Source organism: Mustelus asterias, chromosome 14, assembly GCF_964213995.1.
Source record: "Mustelus asterias chromosome 14, sMusAst1.hap1.1, whole genome shotgun sequence".
NCBI classification, from domain to species: domain Eukaryota; kingdom Metazoa; phylum Chordata; class Chondrichthyes; order Carcharhiniformes; family Triakidae; genus Mustelus; species Mustelus asterias.
In genome coordinates, this window is record NC_135814.1 from 104,155,100 (window position 1) to 104,176,920 (window position 21,821).

The 21,821-nt window shown below is 52.0% G+C and overlaps 1 protein-coding gene across 1 annotated transcript in view; it reads right to left on the minus strand.

Annotated features, from left to right (window-relative positions):
• The window catches only part of mpp4b (MAGUK p55 scaffold protein 4b), a 39,854-nt gene extending 18,033 nt beyond the window's left edge, over positions 1-21,821 (minus strand). Inside the window, exons 1-12 of the mRNA XM_078227741.1 lie at positions 21,768-21,821; positions 19,948-20,025; positions 17,839-17,919; positions 16,823-16,954; positions 13,918-13,999; positions 11,072-11,157; positions 9,395-9,469; positions 7,708-7,904; positions 5,240-5,304; positions 3,399-3,416; positions 3,271-3,309; positions 1,950-1,970 (exon numbers count right to left, since the gene is read on the minus strand). Coding sequence (XP_078083867.1) covers positions 1,950-1,970; positions 3,271-3,309; positions 3,399-3,416; positions 5,240-5,304; positions 7,708-7,904; positions 9,395-9,469; positions 11,072-11,157; positions 13,918-13,999; positions 16,823-16,954; positions 17,839-17,919; positions 19,948-20,025; positions 21,768-21,821 — 928 coding nt within the window. The remainder of the gene's footprint in view (positions 1-1,949; positions 1,971-3,270; positions 3,310-3,398; positions 3,417-5,239; positions 5,305-7,707; positions 7,905-9,394; positions 9,470-11,071; positions 11,158-13,917; positions 14,000-16,822; positions 16,955-17,838; positions 17,920-19,947; positions 20,026-21,767) is intronic.

Genomic DNA, 21,821 nt, shown 5'->3' on the forward strand with positions numbered 1-21,821 from the left:
AGCTAATGTTCTGGGGACCCGGGTTCGAATCCCGCCACGGCAGATGATGGAATTTGAATTCAATAAAAAAAATCTGGAATTAAGAATCTATTGATGATCATGAAACCATTGTCGATTGTTGGAAAAACCCATCTGGTTCACTAATGTCCTTTAGGGAAGGAAATCTGCTGTCCTTACCCAGTCTGGCCTACATGTGACTCCAGAGCCACAGCAATGTGGTTGACTCTCAACTGCCCTCCAAGGGCAACTAGGGATGGGCAATAAATGCTGGGCCCAAACACCAGGGACGTACTTTCTTCCGTTGGGAAAAAGATTCAAAGGTCTGAGGACACGCACCAACCGCCTCAAGAACAGCTTCTTGAGTCGGTAGACTTTAGCAACCCTGCTGCTGTCAGACGTTTGAAAGGACCTACCTTATATTAAGTTGATCTTTCTCTACGACCTAGCTATGACTGTAACACTACATTCTGCACTCTCTCCATTCTCCGATGTAATCTATGAACGGTATGCCTTGTCTGTATAGCGATAAGAAACAATACATTTTCACATTTTCCCAATACATGTGACAATAATAAATCAAATCAAAAAACACTCTGTTCAAAGCACTCCGGTAAATCAGTCTGGAAAGGCTTCTCGGGGTTACAGGCTCTACTTTGAACTCTTTCTACTATCATGGGTGGCACTCATTACTCACTAACTTGCCGCTAATTGTCTTTGGTGTGGACTAGTTTGAGTTGATGGGCAGTCCTGTGCCAGCGTCTGTGTGCACACTGATTCTGCACAGACTGTAAATGGCAGTGAGGTTGTTACGGAGGATCAGATAGAATGTACATGACATGTAGAGGTGATTCAGCGTAGCCAGTCCATGCCAGCGTTCACACTCCAATCCAGCCTCCTCCGATCCATCCCCATCTAACTCCAGCATCACCCAGGAAGTGGTACTGAGTGAATTGTGGGCTGACAAGTCCCCAAGCCTTGATAGACTTCATCCTAAAGTCTACAGCAGATCCCAGATATAGCGGTTGAGAGCTTTGGAACCATAAGTCCAGAGTCAGCTGTTCTACCCAAGCACGGTACACTCACTATGACTTTTCTTCAGCAAGCTTACCCCAGGAAAGTTCTCCGGGCTGCTGAGGGTACCATCAACCTTATTATCTGGGCCACTAGGACAGGGGGGAGAATAAAGAAGAACAAAGAACAAAACAAATTACAGCACAGGAACAGGCCCTTCGGCCCTCCAAGCCTGCACTGACCATGCTGTCTGTCTGAACTAAAACCCCCTACCCTTCCAGGGACCATATCCCTCTATTCCCATCCTATTCCTGTATTTGTCCAGATGCCCCTTAAAAGTCGCTACCGTATCCGCTTCCACTACCTCCCCAGAAAGCGAGTTCCAGGCACCCACCACCCTCTGTGTAAAAAAACTTGGCTCGTACATCTCCTTTAAACCTTGCCCCTCACACCTTAAACCTGTGCCCCCTAGTAATTGACTCTTCCACCTGGGAAAAAGCTTCTGACTATCCACTCTGTCCATGCCCCTCATAATCTTGTAGACTTCTATCAGGTCGCTCCTAAACCTCTGTCGTTCCAGTGAGAACAAACCAAGTTTCTCCAACCTCTCCTCATAGCTAATGCCCTCCATACCAGGCAACATCCTGGTAAATCTTTTCTGTACCCTCTCCAAAGCCTCCACATCCTTCTGGTAGTGTGGCGACCAGAATTGAACACTATATTCCCAGTGCGGCCTAACCAAGGTTCTATAAAGCTGCAACAAGAGTAACAGGATGGAGTGGGGAGAGGAGCAGGGAACCTGACATGCCTCCCTATCATAAAATTGCGGCATTAACTACGACCCCAAAATATAGCTTAACATTGGGAGACGTTGGGCTGTTTGCAGTTTATGGGAAGTGTGGTTGATACTGTAAATGAAACACGTGAAGCTCAGTTACCTGATTCAAAGGTTTCTTCGTCTGCGGAGATAAGAAAGAGGATTTTAACACAGCATTTGGAAATGCATATATTTGGATGATGTTCTAACTCGGGGCCGCTGGCAAGAACACTGACTCTGGAAGTTTTGGAATTTATGCACGTATTTCCGATATTCAAACCCATAATGCAATCAACACAAAGCCAAAAATCTCCCTCCCCAAAGCACCACCCCCCCCCCAACCAAACCACCCCTTCCACCATCAGCCATGATTGGTTGGTGGCTCTTAACTGTTGATGCTCCAGTAAGATGGGCACCCAATTGACTCACAGACTCATCCTCCAGGTTTGTTCACCTTTCCTGGTGGGTGGCACAGTGGTTAGCGCCGCTGCCTCACAGCGCCACAGACCTGGGTTCGAAACCGGCCTTGGGTGACTGTCTGTGTGGAGTCTGCATGTTCTCCCTCAATCCCATCTACCTACTATCTCCCCATATCCCTCAATCCCACCTATCCACCCTCTCCCCATATCCCTCAATCCCACCTACCTCCCCTCTCCCCATATCCCTCAATCCCACCTACCCACCCTCTCCCCATATCCCTCAATCCCACCTATCCACCCTTTCCCCATATCCCTCAATCCCACCTATCCACCCTCTCCCCATATCCCTCAATCCCACCTACCCACCCTCTCCCCATATCCCTCAATCCCACCTACCCACCCTCTACCCATATCCCTCAATCCCACCTATCCACCCTCTCCCCATATCCCTCAATCCCACCTACCTCCCTTCTCCCCATATCCCTCAATCCCACCTACCCACCCTCTCCCCATATCCCTCAATCCCACATACCCACCCTCTCCCCATATCCCTCAATCCCACCTATCCACCCTTTCCCCATATCCCTCAATCCCACCTACCCACCCTCTCCCCATATCCCTCAATCCCACATACCCACCCTCTCCCCATATCCCTCAATCCCACCTATCCACCCTTTCCCCATATCCCTCAATCCCACCTACCTCCCCTCTCCCCATATCCCTCAATCCCACCTACCCACCCTCTCCCCATATCCCTCAATCCCACCTATCCACCCTCTCCCCATATCCCTCAATCCCACCTACCTCCCCTTTCCCCATATCCCTCAATCCCACCTATCCACCCTCTCCCCATATCCCTCAATCCCACCTACCCACCCTCTCCCCATATCCCTCAATCCCACCTACCCACCCTCTCCCCATATCCCTCAATCCCACCTACCCACCCTCTCCCCATATCCCTCAATCCCACCTACCCACCCTCTCCCCATATCCCTCAATCCCACCTCAACATCTTTTGATTACCTGTTTCAACAAACTTCTCAGCAATTGCCATGTCTTCTTCTGAAAACCACAGAAATGAGACATGAATGAGTTGGGATCTTCAGGACAGGAAGCGCAGTGTGACAGTTCAGCGTGTGATTGGTACTCACCCTCTTCTACTGGGCTCACTGCACAGACCCCGGCCGCAGCAGGAAGTGAAACAGATCACACTCAGTACACAAGCTCTTACAGACAGTGAGCACAACAAGACACAAAGTCAACACCACCCTCAGCACCTTGAAAGGAGATGGAGATCCCATAGCCAGGACCCACTCCTCAATCTTAGGGGAAATCTTTATGGTCAACGTGAGGTCTATGTATCTGAAAACAGCAAAGTGAGGGTATAACCGAGAGGTGGTGAGAGCAGACACAATCGGAACACCCTTTGTCATTTATTGGAGAGAAACCAATGCCTAAGAATGCTGTACCATCCCCGCACTGACTGTAACACCCTCGCACTGACTGTAACACCCTCGCACTGACTGTAACACCCTCGCACTGACTGTAACACCCTCGCACTGACTGTAACACCCTCGCACTGACTGTAACAGCCTCGCACTGACTGTAACACCCTCGCACTGACTGTAACACCCTTGCACTGACTGTAACACCCTCGCACTGACTGTAACACCCTCGCACTGACTGTAACACCCTCGTGCTGACTATAACACCTTCGCACTGACTGTAACAGCCTCACACTGACTGTAACACCCTTGCACTGACTGTAATACCCTCGCACTGACTGTAACACCCTCGCACTGACTGTAACACCCTCGCACTGACTGTAACACCCTCGCACTGACTGTAACATCCTCGCACTGACTGTAACACCCTCGCATTGACTGTAACACCCTCGCACTGACTGTAACACCCTCGTGCTGACTATCACACCTTCGCACTGACTGTAACAGCCTTGCACTGTCTGTAACACCCTCACACTGACTATAACAGCCTTGCACTGACTGTAACACCCTTGCACTGTCTGTAACACCCTCACACTGACTATAACACCCTCGCACTGACTGTAACACCCTTGCACTGACTGTAATACTCTCATGCTGACTGTAACACCCTCGCACTGACTGTAACACCCTCGCACTGACTGTAACACCCTCGCACTGACTATAACACCTTCTCGCTTACTGTAACACCTTCATGCTTACTGTAACACCTTCATGCTTACTGTAACACCCTCCCACTGACTGTAACACCCTTGCACTGACTGTAACACCTTCACACTGACTGTAGCATCTTCGTGCTGACTGTAACACCCTCGCACTGACTGTAACACCTTCATGCTGACTGTAACACCTTTGTGCTGACTGTAACAACCTCGCACTGACTGTAACACCCTCATGCTGACTGTAACACTCTCATGCTGACTGTAACACTCTCGCACTGACTATAACACCTTCGCGCTGACTGTAACCCCCTTGAACTGGCTGTAACACCCTTGAACAGCTGTAACACCCTTGAACTGGCTGTAACACCCTCACGCTGACTGTAACACCTTTGAACTGACGATAACACCCTCGCACTGACTGTAACACCCTTGAACTGGCTGTAACAACTTCATGCTGACTGTAACAGTCTCACACTGACTGTAATACCTTCGTGCTGATTGTAACACCCTCGCACTGACTGTAACAACCTTGAACTGGCTGTAACACCTTCATGCTGACTGTAACACCCTCCCACTGACTGTAACACCCTCGCACTGACTGTAACACCCTTGCCCTGACTGTAACACCCCCACTGTGACTGTAACATTGTCACGCTGACTGTAACATCCTCGTGCTGACTGTAACACCCTTGTGTTGACTGTAACACCCTTGCACTGACTGTAACAATCTTGAACTGACTGTAACACCCTTGTGCTGATTATAACACCCGCATACTGACTGTAACACCCTCACGCTGACTGTAATGTCTGTTTACTGGTGCTACTCACAGAGTGTTGATTTGTTACAAGTGTGCAACGGGAAAGAGTGCGACCACCAGAACTCTCTCTGTTTCCTGGGGAGACAACGAAGAGGAGAGTGAGGAAAGTGCACACAGCAAACAGAATTTCAACGTGTTCACGGGCGAGCAGTGCAAGTTTTAGCTGTCAAACCAAAACTGTGACACAAAATAATTCCAAATATCTGGGGCATCAGGCGACGACAGGAGAATGAATGTCAGAGAGGATGAGCTTTGATGGGAGAGTTAATATACCAGAGGGATGGGCTTTCAATATTTGCCATGAACCCAAGTGGAACTCCCCTATTCTTTTTGAAATAGTGCCGCAGGATCTTTTAGGACCACCTCAGAGAACAGGTGGCTCCTTGTTGATGGGAGATAGTCATGGAGGTCCTACTGCACAGAAAAAGGCCCATCAGCCCATTGCGTCTGTGCTGGTCAAAGACAAACCACTTAATTATTCTAATCCCATTTCCATCACTTTGCCTTGACATCGCAAGTGCGCATCTAAATATTTCCTAGCTGGTATGAGGGTCTCTGCCTCCACCACCCTTTCAGGCAGCAGGTTCCAGACTCCCACCACCCTCTGGGTGAAAAGGCTTTTCCTCACATTCCCCTCTAAATGTCTTGCCCCTTAAATCTGTGCCCCCTGGTCATTGATCCCTCCACCAAGGGGAAAGGGTTCTATCTAAGCCCCTTCATAATGTTGTACATATGAAGGTGAGTCTTTCTTGCTCTGTTAGCACAGGGTAAAACGGAGCTACAAACATATCTGCTTTATTTTTCTTCTTCCTGAGTTCCCTGCCCGAAGGCAGATCACTTTGGAAGGAGGAATGGAGGCATAGACTATTTTCTAAATGGGGAAATGCTTAGGAAATCAGAAACACACAGGGACTTGTGAGTCCTTGTTCAGGATTCTCTTAAGGTTAACGTGCAGGTTCAGTCGCCAGTTAGGAAGGCAAATGCAATATTAGCATTCATGTCAAGAGGCTATAATACAAGAACAGGGATGTACTTCTGAGGCTGTATAAGGCTCTGGTCAGACCCCATTTGGAATATTGTGAGCAGTTATAGGCCCCGTATCTAAGGAAAGATGTGCTGGGCTTGGAAAGGGTCCAGAAGAGGTTCACAAGAATGATCCCTGGAATGAAGAGTTTGTCGTATGAGGAACGGTTGAGGACTCTGGGTCTGTACTCATTGGAGTTTAGAAGGATGAGGGGGGATCCTATTGAAACTTACAGGATACTGCGAGGCCTGGATAGAGTGGACGTGGAGAGGATGTTTCCACTGGTAGGAAAAACTAGAACCAGAGGGCTCAACCTCAGGCTAAAGGGATGATCCTTTAAAACAGAGATGAGGAGGAATTACTTTAGCCAGAGAGTGGTGAAACTGTGGAACTCTTTGCCACAGAAGGCTGTGGAGGCCAGGTCATTGAGTGTCTTTAAGACAGAGATAGATAGGTTCTTGATTAATAAGGGGATCAGGGGTTATGGGGAAAAGGAGAATGGGGATGAGGAAAATATCAGCCATGATTGAATGGCAGAGCAGACTCAAATGGGCCGAGTGGCCTAATTCTTCTCCTATGTCTTACTGTCTTATGGTCTTATGGACCCACAGTGCCACGGGTAAGGCAGGGAGGCAGGTCCTGAGTCCACCCAGCCAGAAGAGGTCTGATCCTCCCATGTTGTCCACACCAATCTGACCCACACCAGCCGAGCAGCCAACTGAGCCAACCGAACCCTTGGAGACTCCAGGTTACTGTGGTAACAAACGCTTTTACAACTTGTTGCCCGGAGCTATGGATGGTGACGGTGGAGGCTCAAATTTATTTTCTGTCAAGTGACCAGGAATCTCTCAGACCCTCTCGGGAGTGGCACGATGGCACAGTGGTTAGCACTGCTGCCTCACAGCGCCAGGGACCCGGGTACGATTCCTGGCTTGGGTCACTGTCTGTGTGGAGTTTGCATGTTCTCCCCATGTCTACGTGGGTTTCCTCCGGGTGCTCCGGTTTCCTCCCACAGTCCAAAGATGTGTGGGTTAGGTGGATTGGCCATGCTAAATTGCCCCATAGTGTCCTGGGATTGGTGGGGTAAATGTGTAGGGTTGTGGGGATAGGGCCTGGGGTGGGATTGTTGTCGGTGCAGACTCGATGGGTCGAATGGCCTCCTTCCGCACTGTAGGGATTCTATGATTCAATGATTCTCTCCCATTCTTACTATTGGCCATTGGTGTGTTAGAAGGGTTTACAAGTTGATAATCAATCTATTACCTTGGACATTAAGTCCTGGAATGGGACTCGAACCCGAAATTCCTGGCTCAGAGGCAGGGATGCTCCACACTGCGCTACAAAACCTCCAACGCTGCTTACATTGAGCAGTAAATCAGTGAGAGGGACTGAGAGGCACCAGTTGTGCCTTTCCACCAGTCCTGCTGTCACCCATTCGGGGATGGTGGCCTCACCTCTTCAGCAGGTTGTTGGAGGGAACCAGGCCGGCGCATCTCGAGGGGGTTGTGATATTCTTGGCCTGCCACCACTGCGCATCATTCTGGTCGACAATCTGCAGGATGTCTCCCCTCCTGAAGGTCAGACCGGCTTCCGGGCAGGGAATTACGGGATCGTACTGCGGGCAGTAATCCACCAGGGCTCTGACATAAAGCTGCAGGAGAGGAGGAATTGCAAATGTGTCTTTAAAAAATATATTTTTAATCATGTTTCTTGTAAGGGGCATGTTTAAATTTCAGCTTTGTTTTACACGGTGCCAATGTGTCTGCACCAGGCAGCTCCATGCTGAGAATCCAGGATAATAATTGATCTTGGCCAATAGGATGTTTGTTTAATCTGGGTTAATGCATTTTTGTTTGTTTTGGTTTCTCTCCAGGGTTTTGAGAGGACGGTTTTGATTAAGTTGATTGTCAGGGACAGTCATGTGTTAATGGGCGGAGGTAAACTTGCAGGAAAAGCACACAGATCTCTATTTTAGAACAGCCTGGAGCAAGAGGCATCTTTCTGTTGCTCTCTCTCTCTCTGGAGGCGGCTGTTTGGAGCTGTCAGAAGACAGGTGTCTCTCTGTTTCTCTCTCTCCTCTCTCTCTCCAGAGATGTTCAAAGGCTCTAGGACTGTTATGAAGTAAAAGCACGTAAGCCTGTGTTGTTTGCTAACTGATTTTGAAGAGGAGTTTAAGTCTATGAGAAATATTGCTTAAATTGGAACTAATAGAGATAGGTTAGCACTTTAGAATTGCATCTTGTCATGTTTAAGTATTTCAATTGGTAAAAGTTACACTAATTCATTTGTTATAGTTAAACTGTACTGTTAAAGTAAAGTTTGTTTTGAAAAATGCTCCCTAGTGAGTCAATATGACTGTAACACTACATTCTGCACTCTCTTGTTTCCTTCTGAGGATCGTGGGATTATATTCATTGGAGTTTAGGAGGTTGAGGGGAGATCTGATAGAAACTTACAAGATAATGAACGGCTTAGATAGGATGGACGTAGGGAAGTTGTTTCCATTAACAGGGGAGACTAGGACGCGGGGGCACAGCCTTAGAATAAAAGGGAGTCACTTTAGAACAGAGATGAGGAGAAATTTCTTCAGCCAGAGAGTGGTGGGTCTGTGGAATTCATTGCCACAGAGGGCTGTGGAGGCCGAGACGTTGAGCGTCTTCAAGACAGAAATTGATAAATTCTTGATTTCTCGAGGAATTAAGGGCTATGGGGAGAGAGCGGGTAAATGGAGTTGAAATCAACCATGATTGAATGGTGGAGTGGACTCGATGGGCCGAATGGCCTTACTTCCGCTCCTATGTCTTATGGTCTTATGGTCTTCTCTATGAACGGTATGCTTTGTTTGTATAGTGCGCAATAAACGATACTTTTCACTGTAAGTTAATACATGTGACAATAATAAATCAAATCAAATCAATAGGATCATACCTGGAGTTAAACACCTTATCCTTACACTAATAGAAAATCTTTTGAGATCTAGTCAGGCTTCATAACATACTTTGGGGTTTTGGGTTAGAGGAGAAGGCAGAGAGAAGACAGATTCGGGGAATAGGGTCAAGGATGATGTAAATGCCATCTCAGCACTGGGTACCATAAAATAAACTGGTCTCTGAGGGGCAGTCAGTGCGACACAGGCCTTACCATGTTTTGGGAGGAGCTGGTTAGCCGATGCGACACTGGGATAAGCTTGAACACAACGCTGGCTTCAGACTTTGCCTACCGAATAGACAATGGATTAATGGTCGCTTCTATCAAACACGGAGTACAAATGTTACACAACAGGAATAAAAACAGTTCCTCAGTAAGGTTTTGGACAAACAACAAAGTACAGCACAGGAACAGGCCCCTTGGCCCTCCAAGTCTGTGCCATCATGATGCCCTTACTCGGTCCATATCTCTCTATTCTCTCCCTATTCATGTACCCATCCAGATGCCTCTTGGGGAGGCACGGTGGCACAGTGGTTAGCACTGCCACCTCAAAGCGCCAGGGGCCCGGGTTCAATTCTGGCCTCGGGTCATTGTCTGTGTGGAGTTTGCACATTCTCCCCGTGTCTGCGTGGGTTTCCTCCGGGTGCTCCGGTTTCCTCCCACAGTCCAAAGATGTGCAGGTTAGGTGGATTGGCCATGCTAAATTGACCTTAGTGTCAGGGGGATTAGCTAGGGTAAATGCATGGGGTTGTGTGGATAGGGCCTGGGTGGGATTGTGGTCGATGCAGTCTCAATGGGTAGAATGGCCTCCTTCTGCGCTGTATGATTCTATGATTCTATAATTCTCTTGAATGTTGCTAATGCTTCCACCGCCTTCACTGGCAGTGCGTTCCAGGCACCCACCACTCTCTGTGTGAAAAACCTACCCCGCACATCTCCCTTAAACTTTCCCCCTCTCACCTTGAACCTGTGCTCCCTTGTAAATGACACTTCCACCCTTGGAAAAAGCCTCTGACTATCCACCCTGTCTGTGCCTCTCATCATTTTGTAGACCTCTATCATGTCTCCCCTCAGCCTCTGTCTTTCCAGTGAAAACAATCCTAGTTTATTCAAACTCTCCTCATAGCCAACATCCTCGAGACCAGGTAACCTGGTGAAACTTCTTCCACATCCTTCTGGTAGTGTGGCGAACAGAACTGCACGCAAAGCTCCAAATGCAGCCTAACCAAGGTTTTATAAAGCTGCAACATGATTTCCCAAATCTTTTACTCAATGCCCCGGCTGCTGAAGGCTCAGCCTTTGGAGGGGGGAACCTTTGTCCAACTCTATCCAACCCCCAAGTTGTTGCTTGCCTCCACTGACCCTTGTCCCGTCATCCCAAAGATTCTGACTCTCACTGGGGTGCGGGTCTCCCTCCTCTCCTCAAGGTGCTGACTCGCACTGGGGTACAGTAGAAGTTCCCCGCTCCCTTCCCCCCGGCTTGAGTTCTGTCTCGTGGGGATAGGGGATTAAGATCAACGCCAGTGAGGTAGGTTTTCACGGCAGTGTGTTACTGAGACGTAAGACCAGGTTGTACCCAGTAGAACAGCAATGAGTTATCTCCAATGTCAGAGAAGGATTCGGAGGAGCCAACAGGCTTCAGGCTGGGCCCCCCTCCCACCCCATCGCCCCACCCCCGAGACTCCTGTTGTGGATGAGGAAGGGATTGGCAGGGACTTTACAGTTGGAAATCCAGCCTCACGGGTTCCACATGTCGAGACTGAGTGGATTACTGATGGATAATCAGTGCTATGGGAATGCAGGCAGTGCCCTTTGGAGAGGGGGTAATTGTGGAAGCCGGAAGGATAGCCAGCAACACAGAGAGCTATTCAACTCGCAGGAAGCTGTTACCAGGAACTGGATGATATGTTCAGGCTCCAGCCCAGCGACCGGTATCCCGTTAACTTCCACCAGCTGATCGCCAGCAAACAGCAGCCCTGGAACAACAAACGGCAAATCTGTCAGTGCGGAGCGGAGGACAGGGTATACAGCACTGGGCCAAGTGTCTACAGCCAACATCACAACCCACACCCCAGCCCCCCCCCCCCCTCACCCCATCCCCCCCTCTCACACCCCGACTCCCTCCTCACACCCCAGCCCCCCCCTCACACCCCAGCCCCCCCCCACACCCCAGCCCCCCCTCACACCCCGACTCCCTCCTCACACCCCAGCCCCCCCCTCACACCCCAGCCCCCCCCCCCACACCCCAGCCCCCCCTCACACCCCGACTCCCTCCTCACACCCCGACTCCCTCCTCACACCCCAGCCCCCTCCTCACACCCCAGCCCCCCCCTCACACCCCATCCCCCCCTCTCACACCCCAGCCCCCCCCACACCCCAGCCCCCCCTCACACCCCGACTCCCTCCTCACACCCCAGCCCCCTCCTCACACCCCAGCCCCCTCCTCACACCCCAGCCCCCCCTCACACCCCGACTCCCTCCTCACACCTCAGCCCCCTCCTCACACCCCAGCACCCCCCTCACACCCCAGCCCCCCCTCTCACACACCAGCCCCCCCCTCACACCCCAGCCCCCCCCTCACACCCCAGCCCCCCCCTCACACCCCAGCCCCCCCTCACACCCCGACTCCCTCCTCACACCCCAGCCGCCCCCTCACACCCCAGCCCCCCCTCACACCCCAGCCCCCGCTCTCACCACCCCAGCCCCCCCTCACACCCCAGCCCCCCTCTCACACCCCAGCCCCCCCCTCACACCCCAACTCCCTCCTCACACCCCAGCCCCCCCTCTCACACCCCAGCCCCCCCCTCACACCCCGACCCCCCCTCTCACACCCCGACCCCCCTCTCACACCCCGACCCCCGCTCTCACACCCCGACCCCCCCTCTCACACCCCGACCCCCCCTCTCACACCCCGACCCCCCCTCTCACACCCCGACCCCCCTCTCACACCCCGACCCCCCCCTCACACCCTGACCCCCCCCCCCCACACCCCAACCCCCCCACACACCCCAGCCCCCTCCTCACACTCCAGCCCCCCCTCATACCCCAGCCCCCCTCTCACACCCCGACCCCCCCCTCACACCCTGACCCCCCCACACACCCCAGCCCCCTCCTCACACTCCAGCCCCTTCCTCACACCGCAGCCCCCCCTCACACCCCAGCCCCCCCTCACACCCCAGCCCCCCCCTCACACCCCAGCCCCCTCCCTCACACCCCAGCCCCCTCCCTCACACCCCAGCCCCCCCTCACACCCCAGCCCCCCCCTCACACCCCAGCCCCCCTCACACCCCAGCCCCCCCTCACACCCCAGCCCCCCCTCACACCCCAGCCCCCCCCTCACACCCCAGCCCCCCCTCACACCCCAGCCCCCACTCACACCCCAGCCCCCCCCTCACACCCCAGCCCCCCCTCTCACACCCCAGCCCCCCCCTCACCCCGACCCCCCCTCTCACACCCCGACCCCCCCTCTCACACCCCGACCCCCGCTCTCACACCCCGACCCCCCCTCTCACACCCCGACCCCCCCTCTCACACCCCGACCCCCCTCTCACACCCCGACCCCCCCTCTCACACCCCGACCCCCCCCCTCACACCCTGAACCCCCCCCCACACCCCAACCCCCCCACACACCCCAGCCCCCTCCTCACACTCCAGCCCCCCCTCATACCCCAGCCCCCCCTCTCACACCCCGACCCCCCCCTCACACCCTGACCCCCCCACACACCCCAGCCCCCTCCTCACACTCCAGCCCCTTCCTCACACCGCAGCCCCCCCTCACACCCCAGCCCCCACTCACACCCCAGCCCCCCCCTCACACCCCAGCCCCCTCCCTCACACCCCAGCCCCCTCCCTCACATCCCAGCCCCCCCTCACACCCCAGCCCCCCCCTCACACCCCAGCCCCCCCTCACACCCCAGCCCCCCCTCACACCCCAGCCCCCCCCTCACACCCCAGCCCCCCCCTCACACCCCAGCCCCCCCTCACACCCCAGCCCCCACTCACACCCCAGCCCCCCCCTCACACCCCAGCCCCCCCTCTCACACCCCGACCCCCCCCTCACACCCTGACCCCCCCCCACACCCCAACCCCCCCACACACCCCAGCCCCCTCCTCACACTCCAGCCCCCCCTCATACCCCAGCCCCCCCTCTCACACCCCGACCCCCCCCTCACACCCTGACCCCCCCACACACCCCAGCCCCCTCCTCACACTCCAGCCCCTTCCTCACACCGCAGCCCCCCCTCACACCCCAGCCCCCCCTCACACCCCAGCCCCCCCCTCACACCCCAGCCCCCTCCCTCACACCCCAGCCCCCTCCCTCACACCCCAGCCCCCCCTCACACCCCAGCCCCCCCCTCACACCCCAGCCCCCCCTCACACCCCAGCCCCCCCTCACACCCCAGCCCCCCCCTCACACCCCAGCCCCCCCCTCACACCCCAGCCCCCCCTCACACCCCAGCCCCCCCTCTCACACCCCAGCCCCCCCCTCACACCCCAGCCCCCTCCTCACACCCCAGCCCCCCCTCTCATACCCCGACCCCCTCCTCACACCCCAGCCCCCCCCCTCACACCCCAGCCCCCTCCTCACACCCCAGCCCCCCCTCTCATACCCCGACCCCCTCCTCACACCCCAGCCCCCCCCCTCACACCCCGGCCCCTATGACTGCCCCCACACTGCCCACACGCTCTCGGACAATTAACCCACCTCCACGCTTTAGTCCTTGTGAGTTACTCACCGCTGCGATCAGCGAGGCCTCCACGGATCACTCGAGCTATCACAATGGATCCCGTCACTTCGTGGCGTTTAATAGTTGCGCCCTGCATTCAGATACACAAAGGAGATTAGAAATTTGGGGCTTGCTGCAGATCTCTCCCAGATTCACTGTAGCCAATTAACACCATGTGGTCATTGCAGAATCTAATGCACTCGCCCAGCAGTACAATCACCCAGAGCTCCACAATCACTTTAGAACAAAGAGAATTACAGCACAGGAACAGGCCCTTCGGCCCTCCAAGCCTGTACTGACCATGCTGCCCATCTGAACTGAAACTCTCTACCCTTCCGGGGACCATATCCCTCCCATTCCCATCCTATTCGTGTATTTGTCCAGACGCCCCTTAAAAGTCACTATTGTGTCTGCTTCCACTACCTCCCCCAGCGGCGAGTTCCAGGCACCCACCACCCTCTGTGTGAAAAACTCATCACATACATCTCCTATAAACCTTACCCCTCGCACATTAAACCTGTGCCCTCTAGTAATTGACTCTTCCACCCCGGGAAAAAACTTCTGACTATCCACTCTGTCCATGCCCTTCATAATCTTGCAGACTTCTATCAGGTCACCCCCTCAACCTCCGTCGTTCCAGTGGGAACAAAACAAGTTTCTCCAACCTCTCCTCATAGCTAATGTCCTCCATACCAGGCAACATCCTGGTAAATCTTTTCTGTACCCTCTCCAAGGCCTCCACATCCTTCTGGTAGTGTGGCGACCAGAATTGGACACTATATTCCAAGTCCGGCCACCCCAAGCCTCCAACCGATCTATATCCTGCTGTATCCTCTGACAGTCCCCATCGCTATCCGCAAATCCACCAACCTTTGTGTCGTCTGCAAACTTACTAATCAAACCAGTTACATTTTCCTTCAAATCATTTATATATATTACAAACAGCAAAGGTCCCAGCACTGATCCCTGAGGGACGCCACTTGTCACAGCCCTCCATTCAGAAACGCCCCTTCCACTGCTACCCTCTGTCTTCTATGATCGAGCCTGTTCTGTATCCATCTGTATTTAGCTGTCTCTTCTTCCCGATTTAATGGGAAGTTTGTGGATGTCGGCTTGGGATGGGGTGAGTGATGTGAGGGCGATCACCTTGAGGTGAAATCAGCAGCCAGTTTGCTTTGCTGCCTCTGATGCACCCATGGCTATATTGCTACACTGAAGATTGCTCACATATCAAAATTCCCAGAGCCAGCCTTTTGCTCAGGATCTGGCCAAAACCCTTTAGTCCCGGTGAGGCAATAGGCAGGTCAACGGCTGAGACTCAGGCCTACTCTCCCTCTCACTATCTCTCCCTCAAGTGGGGAATAACCTAACTTGGAAAGACGGGCAGCACGGTGGCACAGTTGTTAGCACTGCTGCCTCACAGCGCCAGGGACCTGGGTTCGATTCTCAGCTTGGGTCACTGTCTGTGTGGAGTTTGCACGTTCTCCTCGTGTCTGCGTGGGTTTCCTCCAGGTGCTCCAGTTTCCTCCCACACTTCAAAGATGTGCGGATTCGGTGATTAGCCATGTTAAATTGCTCCTTAGTGTCTAAAGAAGTGCGGGTTAGGTGGCTTGGCCTTGCTAAATTGCCCCTTAGTGTCAGGGGGGCTAGCAGGGTAAATATGTGTGGTAACGGTATAGGGCCAGGTGGGATTGCTGTTGGTGCAGGCTCAATGGGCCAAATGGCCTCCTTCTGTACTATGGGGATTCTATTCTATGATCACATTGGCCCATAAGGTCCTGGTCCCCCAGTGTCACATTTGGTGGGGGACCCCAATGATGCTCTGGGTAATCTCTCTGGTAGGTTCCCACAGAAGGATTTACCCAGCAATTGCCCAGAAATGTTAACTTCCCCTGGACAATTGTGCTGGGCTGGGAACCATTGACAGCAGAGACTTAAATCACTAACTTTGGGTGGTTCTGCCAGTTTTACCCTGATCATTACTCTGAAAGAGTTAGAGAAAAAAACCACTTGTAACTCCAGAGTAACTATCTAAACACCCAGACCCAGCTCCACACAGGACACCAGACACAGTCACAACCCCCTCCACCCCCCCAGCGGATCCCCCATACCAAGCCCACCCCCACCCTCCCTTCCAGTCCACCCATGCATGTGACTAACACATACATGTAACCATCCCATATATGACTAACCCACACATGTGACTAACCCATGCACATGACATGTGATGCATACATGTCACTAACCCACACATGTGACCACTAACCCACACATGTGACTAACCCATGCACATAACATGTGATGCATACATGTCACTAACCCACACATATGCCTAACACATGCATATAACTAACACATACATATAACCACCCCACACATGAAGTTAAAGCAGAGAATGAGGGTATGAGAGTGAGACTGTGCATTTGAGAGAGAGAGAGAGAGATGCTGAGTGAGAGGATGAGAGAGATTAAGGTGCTGAATTTGAGCATTTTTAAAAAACATATTTTCTTGTTGATACAAGACAGTAAATCATAGAAACATAGAAATCCGACAGTGTAGAAGGAGACCATTCGGCCCATCGAGTCTGCACCGACCACAATCCCAGGCCTTATCCCCACAACCCCACATATTTAACCGTTAACCTACACATCCTGGACTAAGAGGCAATTTAGCACGGCCAATCAACCTAACCCGCACATCTTTCGGACTGTGGGAGGAAATCGGAGCACCCGGAGGAAACCCACACAGACACGGGGAGAACGTGCAGACTCCACACAGACAGTGACCCAAGGCCGGATTCAAACCCAGGTCCCTGGCACTGTGAGGCAGCAGTGCCGACCACTGTGCCCCCGTGCCGCCACCCTTAAATTAAAGTAGTACAGTCCTATATCTCCTTTACATCACACAGTCTTACCAAAGGGTGCTTGTTTTTCACCAGGCACACTATCCTCAAGGCTTCCTCATCCTCCGGGATGTTATCTGGCAGAGGGGGCAGGAGGGGCTCATAGTCTTCCTGAGCCACTGTGTCGTGGGCAGAGAGGAGGGCCTGTCAACCAATCAAACAATCAGCTGTTAACCTTTTGCGGCAACATCAGCAGGCACTCCACTGCGCCCAACGCAAGAAGCAGAACTGAAACTGAAGAGGTTATGTTAAACTTGCATTGAATTCTGAGTAGATCATATCATAAAAATAATGGAGCATTTGTTGCCCATCCCTCATTGTCCTCAGAAATATTCTAAACTCCTGATCCCCATCTCCTTGATGTCAATCCAGCTGAGAGAGAATGCTTCCTCTTTGTGGACAGAAACACAACTAGAGACCATCAAAAGAAGAGTGACACCCAGAAATACAGGTTAAAATAATCTAACATCAGCAAAGACTGGTTGGATGGAAGGGCCTGTTGTAACTCTGTGTAAACCTGTGGATGTGAGTTTGTGTAAGAGTGTTCATGAGTGTGAAAGTGAATTGGAGTAAGTATAAATGATTGAAAATTAAAATAACCTTATCGATACGACCTACAGTAAACATTTCAGTCAATCCAAACTGGTTGAATAATAGAATCATAGAATCCCTACAGTGCAGAAGGAGGCCATTCGGCCCATCGAGCCTGCACTGACAACAATCCCACCCAGGCTCTATCCTCGTAACCCTACATATTTACCCTGCTAATCCCTCTAACACTAAGGGGCAATTTAGCACGGCCAATCAACCTAACATGCACATCTTTGGACTGTGGGAGGAAACCAGAGCACTCGGAGGAAACCCACGCAGACACGGGGAGAATGTGCAAACTCCACACGGACAGTGACCCAAGCCGGGAATTGAACCCGGGTCCCTGGTGCTGTGAGGCAGCAGTGCTAACCACTGTGCCACCGTGCCGCTCATAATAAATCATTTAAAGACAGCAAATTAATACCAAAACTTCCTACCTGAAAATCAGGTTTTCCAAGGAGCCAGTGTAGTTCTCGGATGTCCATGGAACGAGATGTTTCTCGAAGCATCTCTGTCACCTGTAAAGGTGAACACAGGATATTCACTGATACACACAGAAACCCAAACAGACCTGTCCATACACAGACCCAACGCACGCGCGCACGCACACACATATGCACACACACACATACATACTCACACACACGAATACACACACACTCTCACACACATACACGCACACATACGTGCACACACACAAGCACACACACATAGACCTGTGAAAGGTCAATTTTATGCATGAACCCGGAACCAGCCCCATATTGGTGCCTGGGATTCTTCCATTCATCTGGATAAGCAATATGTGCTCCCCAAAGCAGCCTGCTCCTAATCTGGATTCCATTTAGACTATCAGATCAAACACTCCCAGGACAGGTACAGCATGGGGTTAGATACAGAGTAAAGCTCCCTCCACACTGTCCCCCATCAAACACTCCCAGGACAGGTACAGCACGGGGTTAGATACAGAGTAAAGCTCCCTCTACACTGTCCCCCATCAAACACTCCCAGGACAGGTACAGCACGGGGTTAGATACAGAGTAAAGCTCCCTCTACACTGTCCCCCATCAAACACTCCCAGGACAGGTACAGCACGGGGTTAGATACAGAGTAAAGCTCCCTCTACACTGTCCCCATCAAACACTCCCAGGACAGGTACAGCACGGGGTTAGATACAGAGTAAAGCTCCCTCTACACTGTCCTCATCAAACACTCCCAGGACAGGTACAGCACGGGGTTAGATACAGAGTAAAGCTCCCTCTACACTGTCCTCATCAAACACTCCCAGGACAGGTACAGCATGGGGTTAGATACAGAGTAAAGCTCCCTCTACACTGTCCCCATCAAACACTCCCAGGACAGGTACAGCACGGGGTTAGATACAGAGTAAAGCTCCCTCTACACTGTCCCCATCAAACACTCCCAGGACAGGTACAGCACGGGGTTAGATACAGAGTAAAGCTCCTCTACACTGTCCCCATCAAACACCCCCTGGACAGGTACAGCACGGGGTTAGATACAAAGTAAAGCTCCCTCTACACTGTCCCCATCAAACACTCCCAGGACAGGTACAGCACGGGGTTAGATACAAAGTAAAGCTCCCTCTACACTGTCCCCCATCAAACACTCCCAGGACAGGTACAGCACGGGGTTAGATACAGAGTAAAGCTCCCTCTACACTGTCCCCATCAAACACTCCCAGGACAGGTGCAGCACGGGGTTAGATACAGAGTAAAGCTCCCTCTACACTGTCCCCCATCAAACACTCCCAGGACAGGTACAGCACGGGGTTAGATACAGAGTAAAGCTCCCTCTACACTGTCCCCCATCAAACACTCCCAGGACAGGTGCAGCACGGGGTTAGATACAGAGTAAAGCTCCTCTACACTGTCCCATGAAGATGCCTCAGCGACTGTTACATCGTGTCTGACCATTCCCCATGCCTCACTCCACCATAATGACTGTCCTATTCCTGCCAATAGGACAGAATCTGGCACAGTTTTCCACTGTGGGTTAACCCTCAGTTAGTAGCGTGTGACTGCCCCAATGAGGATATTACTGAGTGATATCTGGCAGTAGCTTCACTGTGTGAAAGTCCCGGGAATCCTTTCACAACAGAATGTGTCAGATGAGATGAAGATGAAGAAATCCAGGCGTTTTGTGATTTTGTATCTGTGTGGAGTTTGAACATTCTCCCTGTGTCTGTGTGGGCTTCCTCCGGGTGCTCCGGTTTCCTCCCACAATCCAGAGGTTGTGCGGGTTAGGTTGATTGGCCATGCTAAATTGACCTTAGCATCAGAGGGATTAGCAGGGTAAATATGTGTGTATACGGGGGATAGGGCCTGGGTGGGATTGTGGTTGGTGCAGACTCGATGGGCTAAATGGCTTCCTTCCGCACTGTAGGCATTCTATGACTACATTCAGGGGATTTTCACAGTAACTTCACTGCAGTGTTAATGTAAGCCTTACTTGTGACTAATAAATAAACTTTTGGCTTTATTCTTGGCCCCAAGAATTGTTATGAATTGTCTTAAAGAGCTTTTCCTCACCTCTTGGCAAAGTGCAGAGGCCTGGGGCATGACTGGGGGAGGTCTTCTTCTCCGGTACTGATGCAGGCTCTCATAAACCTGGAGAAACAAGGAGAAACCATCGAATATCCAAGGAATTTCCAAGACTTGTGTACAATCAGCCTCATGACTGTTTTTCATTTATCTCCTTAAAAGTGTGCCGTTTAGTGGGTACTGTGCTGCCTTCCCTTGTTCTTCCTACACTTGTTGCACTGGAGGAGATGTAGGGTAGCGGTAAATTCACTGTGCTACCAATCTTGAGGCTGATGCTCTGGGAACTTGGGTTCAAATCTCACCACAGCAGCTGGTGGAATTTGATTCAATTAAAAAATCTGGATTTACAAAATTAATTTCAGTGTTGGTGACCATGAGGCTGTCACCAATTGTTGTAAAAACCCATCTGGTTCACTAATGCCCTTTAGGGAAGGAAACCTGTCATCCTTCCCCAGGCCTACAGGGGCAATACGGTGGCACAGTGGTTAGCACTGCTGCCTCACAGTGCCAGGGACCCGGGTTCGATTCCCGGCTTGGGTCACTGTCTGTGCAAAGTCTGCATGTTCTCCCCGTGTCTGCGTGGGTTTCCTCCGGGTGCTCCGGTTTCCTCCCACAGTCCAGAGATGTGCGGGTTAGGTTGATTGGCCATGCTAAATTGCCCCTTAGTGTCAGGCGGATTAGCAGGGTAAATGTGTGGGGTTACGGGGATAGAGCCTGGGTGGGATTGTGGTCGGTGCAGACTCGATGGGCCGAATGGCCTCCTTCTGCACTGTAGGGATTCTATGATTCTGAAGGTTTACATTAACACTGCAATGAAGTTACTGTGAAAATCCCCTAGTTGCCACACTCCGGTGCCTGTTCGGGTACACTGAGGGAGAATTTAGCATGGTCAATGCACCCTAACCAGCACGTCTTTCAGACTGTGGGAGGAAACCGGAGCACCCGGAGGAAACCCACGCAGATACGGGGAGAATGTGTAAACTCCACACAGACAGTGACCCAAGCTGGGAATCGAACCCAGGTCCCTGGCGCTGTGAGGCAGCAGTGCTAACCACTGTGCCACCGTGCCGCTCAAAGTACAAATTCAAAACAACAGCATGTTTTATGGTGACATGATTAAATTATCCATTGGATGAGACAAGGGGCAGCATCATTAACTCTGCAATGGGGCTGCTCACTTTAAAAAAAGATTCTTTCATGTGGATGTCGCTGGCTGGGCCAGCATTTATTCCCCATCCCTAGTTACCCTTGAACTGAGTGTCTCGCTGGGCCATTTCAGAGAGGCTGTTCAGTGTCAACCACATTGCTATGGCTCTGGAATCACATGTAGGCCAGGCCAGGTAAGGATGGCAGATTTCCCTCCCTAAAGTTCATTAGTGAACCAGATGGGTTTTTCCGACAATCTGTGGTTCAACTCGTTGATTCAACTCGTTCATTCCTCGTTGAATATGTTTAAATCACGGGTAGATAGTTTTCTGATCAATAAGGGAATTAGGGGATATGGGGAGCAGGCGGGTAAGTGGAACTGATTCGCTTCAGATCAGCCATGATCTTGTTGAATGGCAGGGCAGGCTCGAAGGGCCAGATGGCCTACTCCTGCTCCTATTTCTTATGTTCTTAACTCCACCAGAGGTGCTGAGGTAGGATTTGATCCTAAGATCTCAGGTTAACGTCTGCACGAGCAGTTCAGTGACATTACCACTACGCCACCATCTCCCCCCCTGGTATCGGGAGGGCAGGGCCACACTGTAAGTGGGGAAACTCAAACAGGTTTTTCCAACGCTATGGTTTCTCAGTGAGCTTTTTACCTTTAGCAGTGACTGCAGCAATCGCGTGTTTAGCAATCCGTGCAAGACATCCAT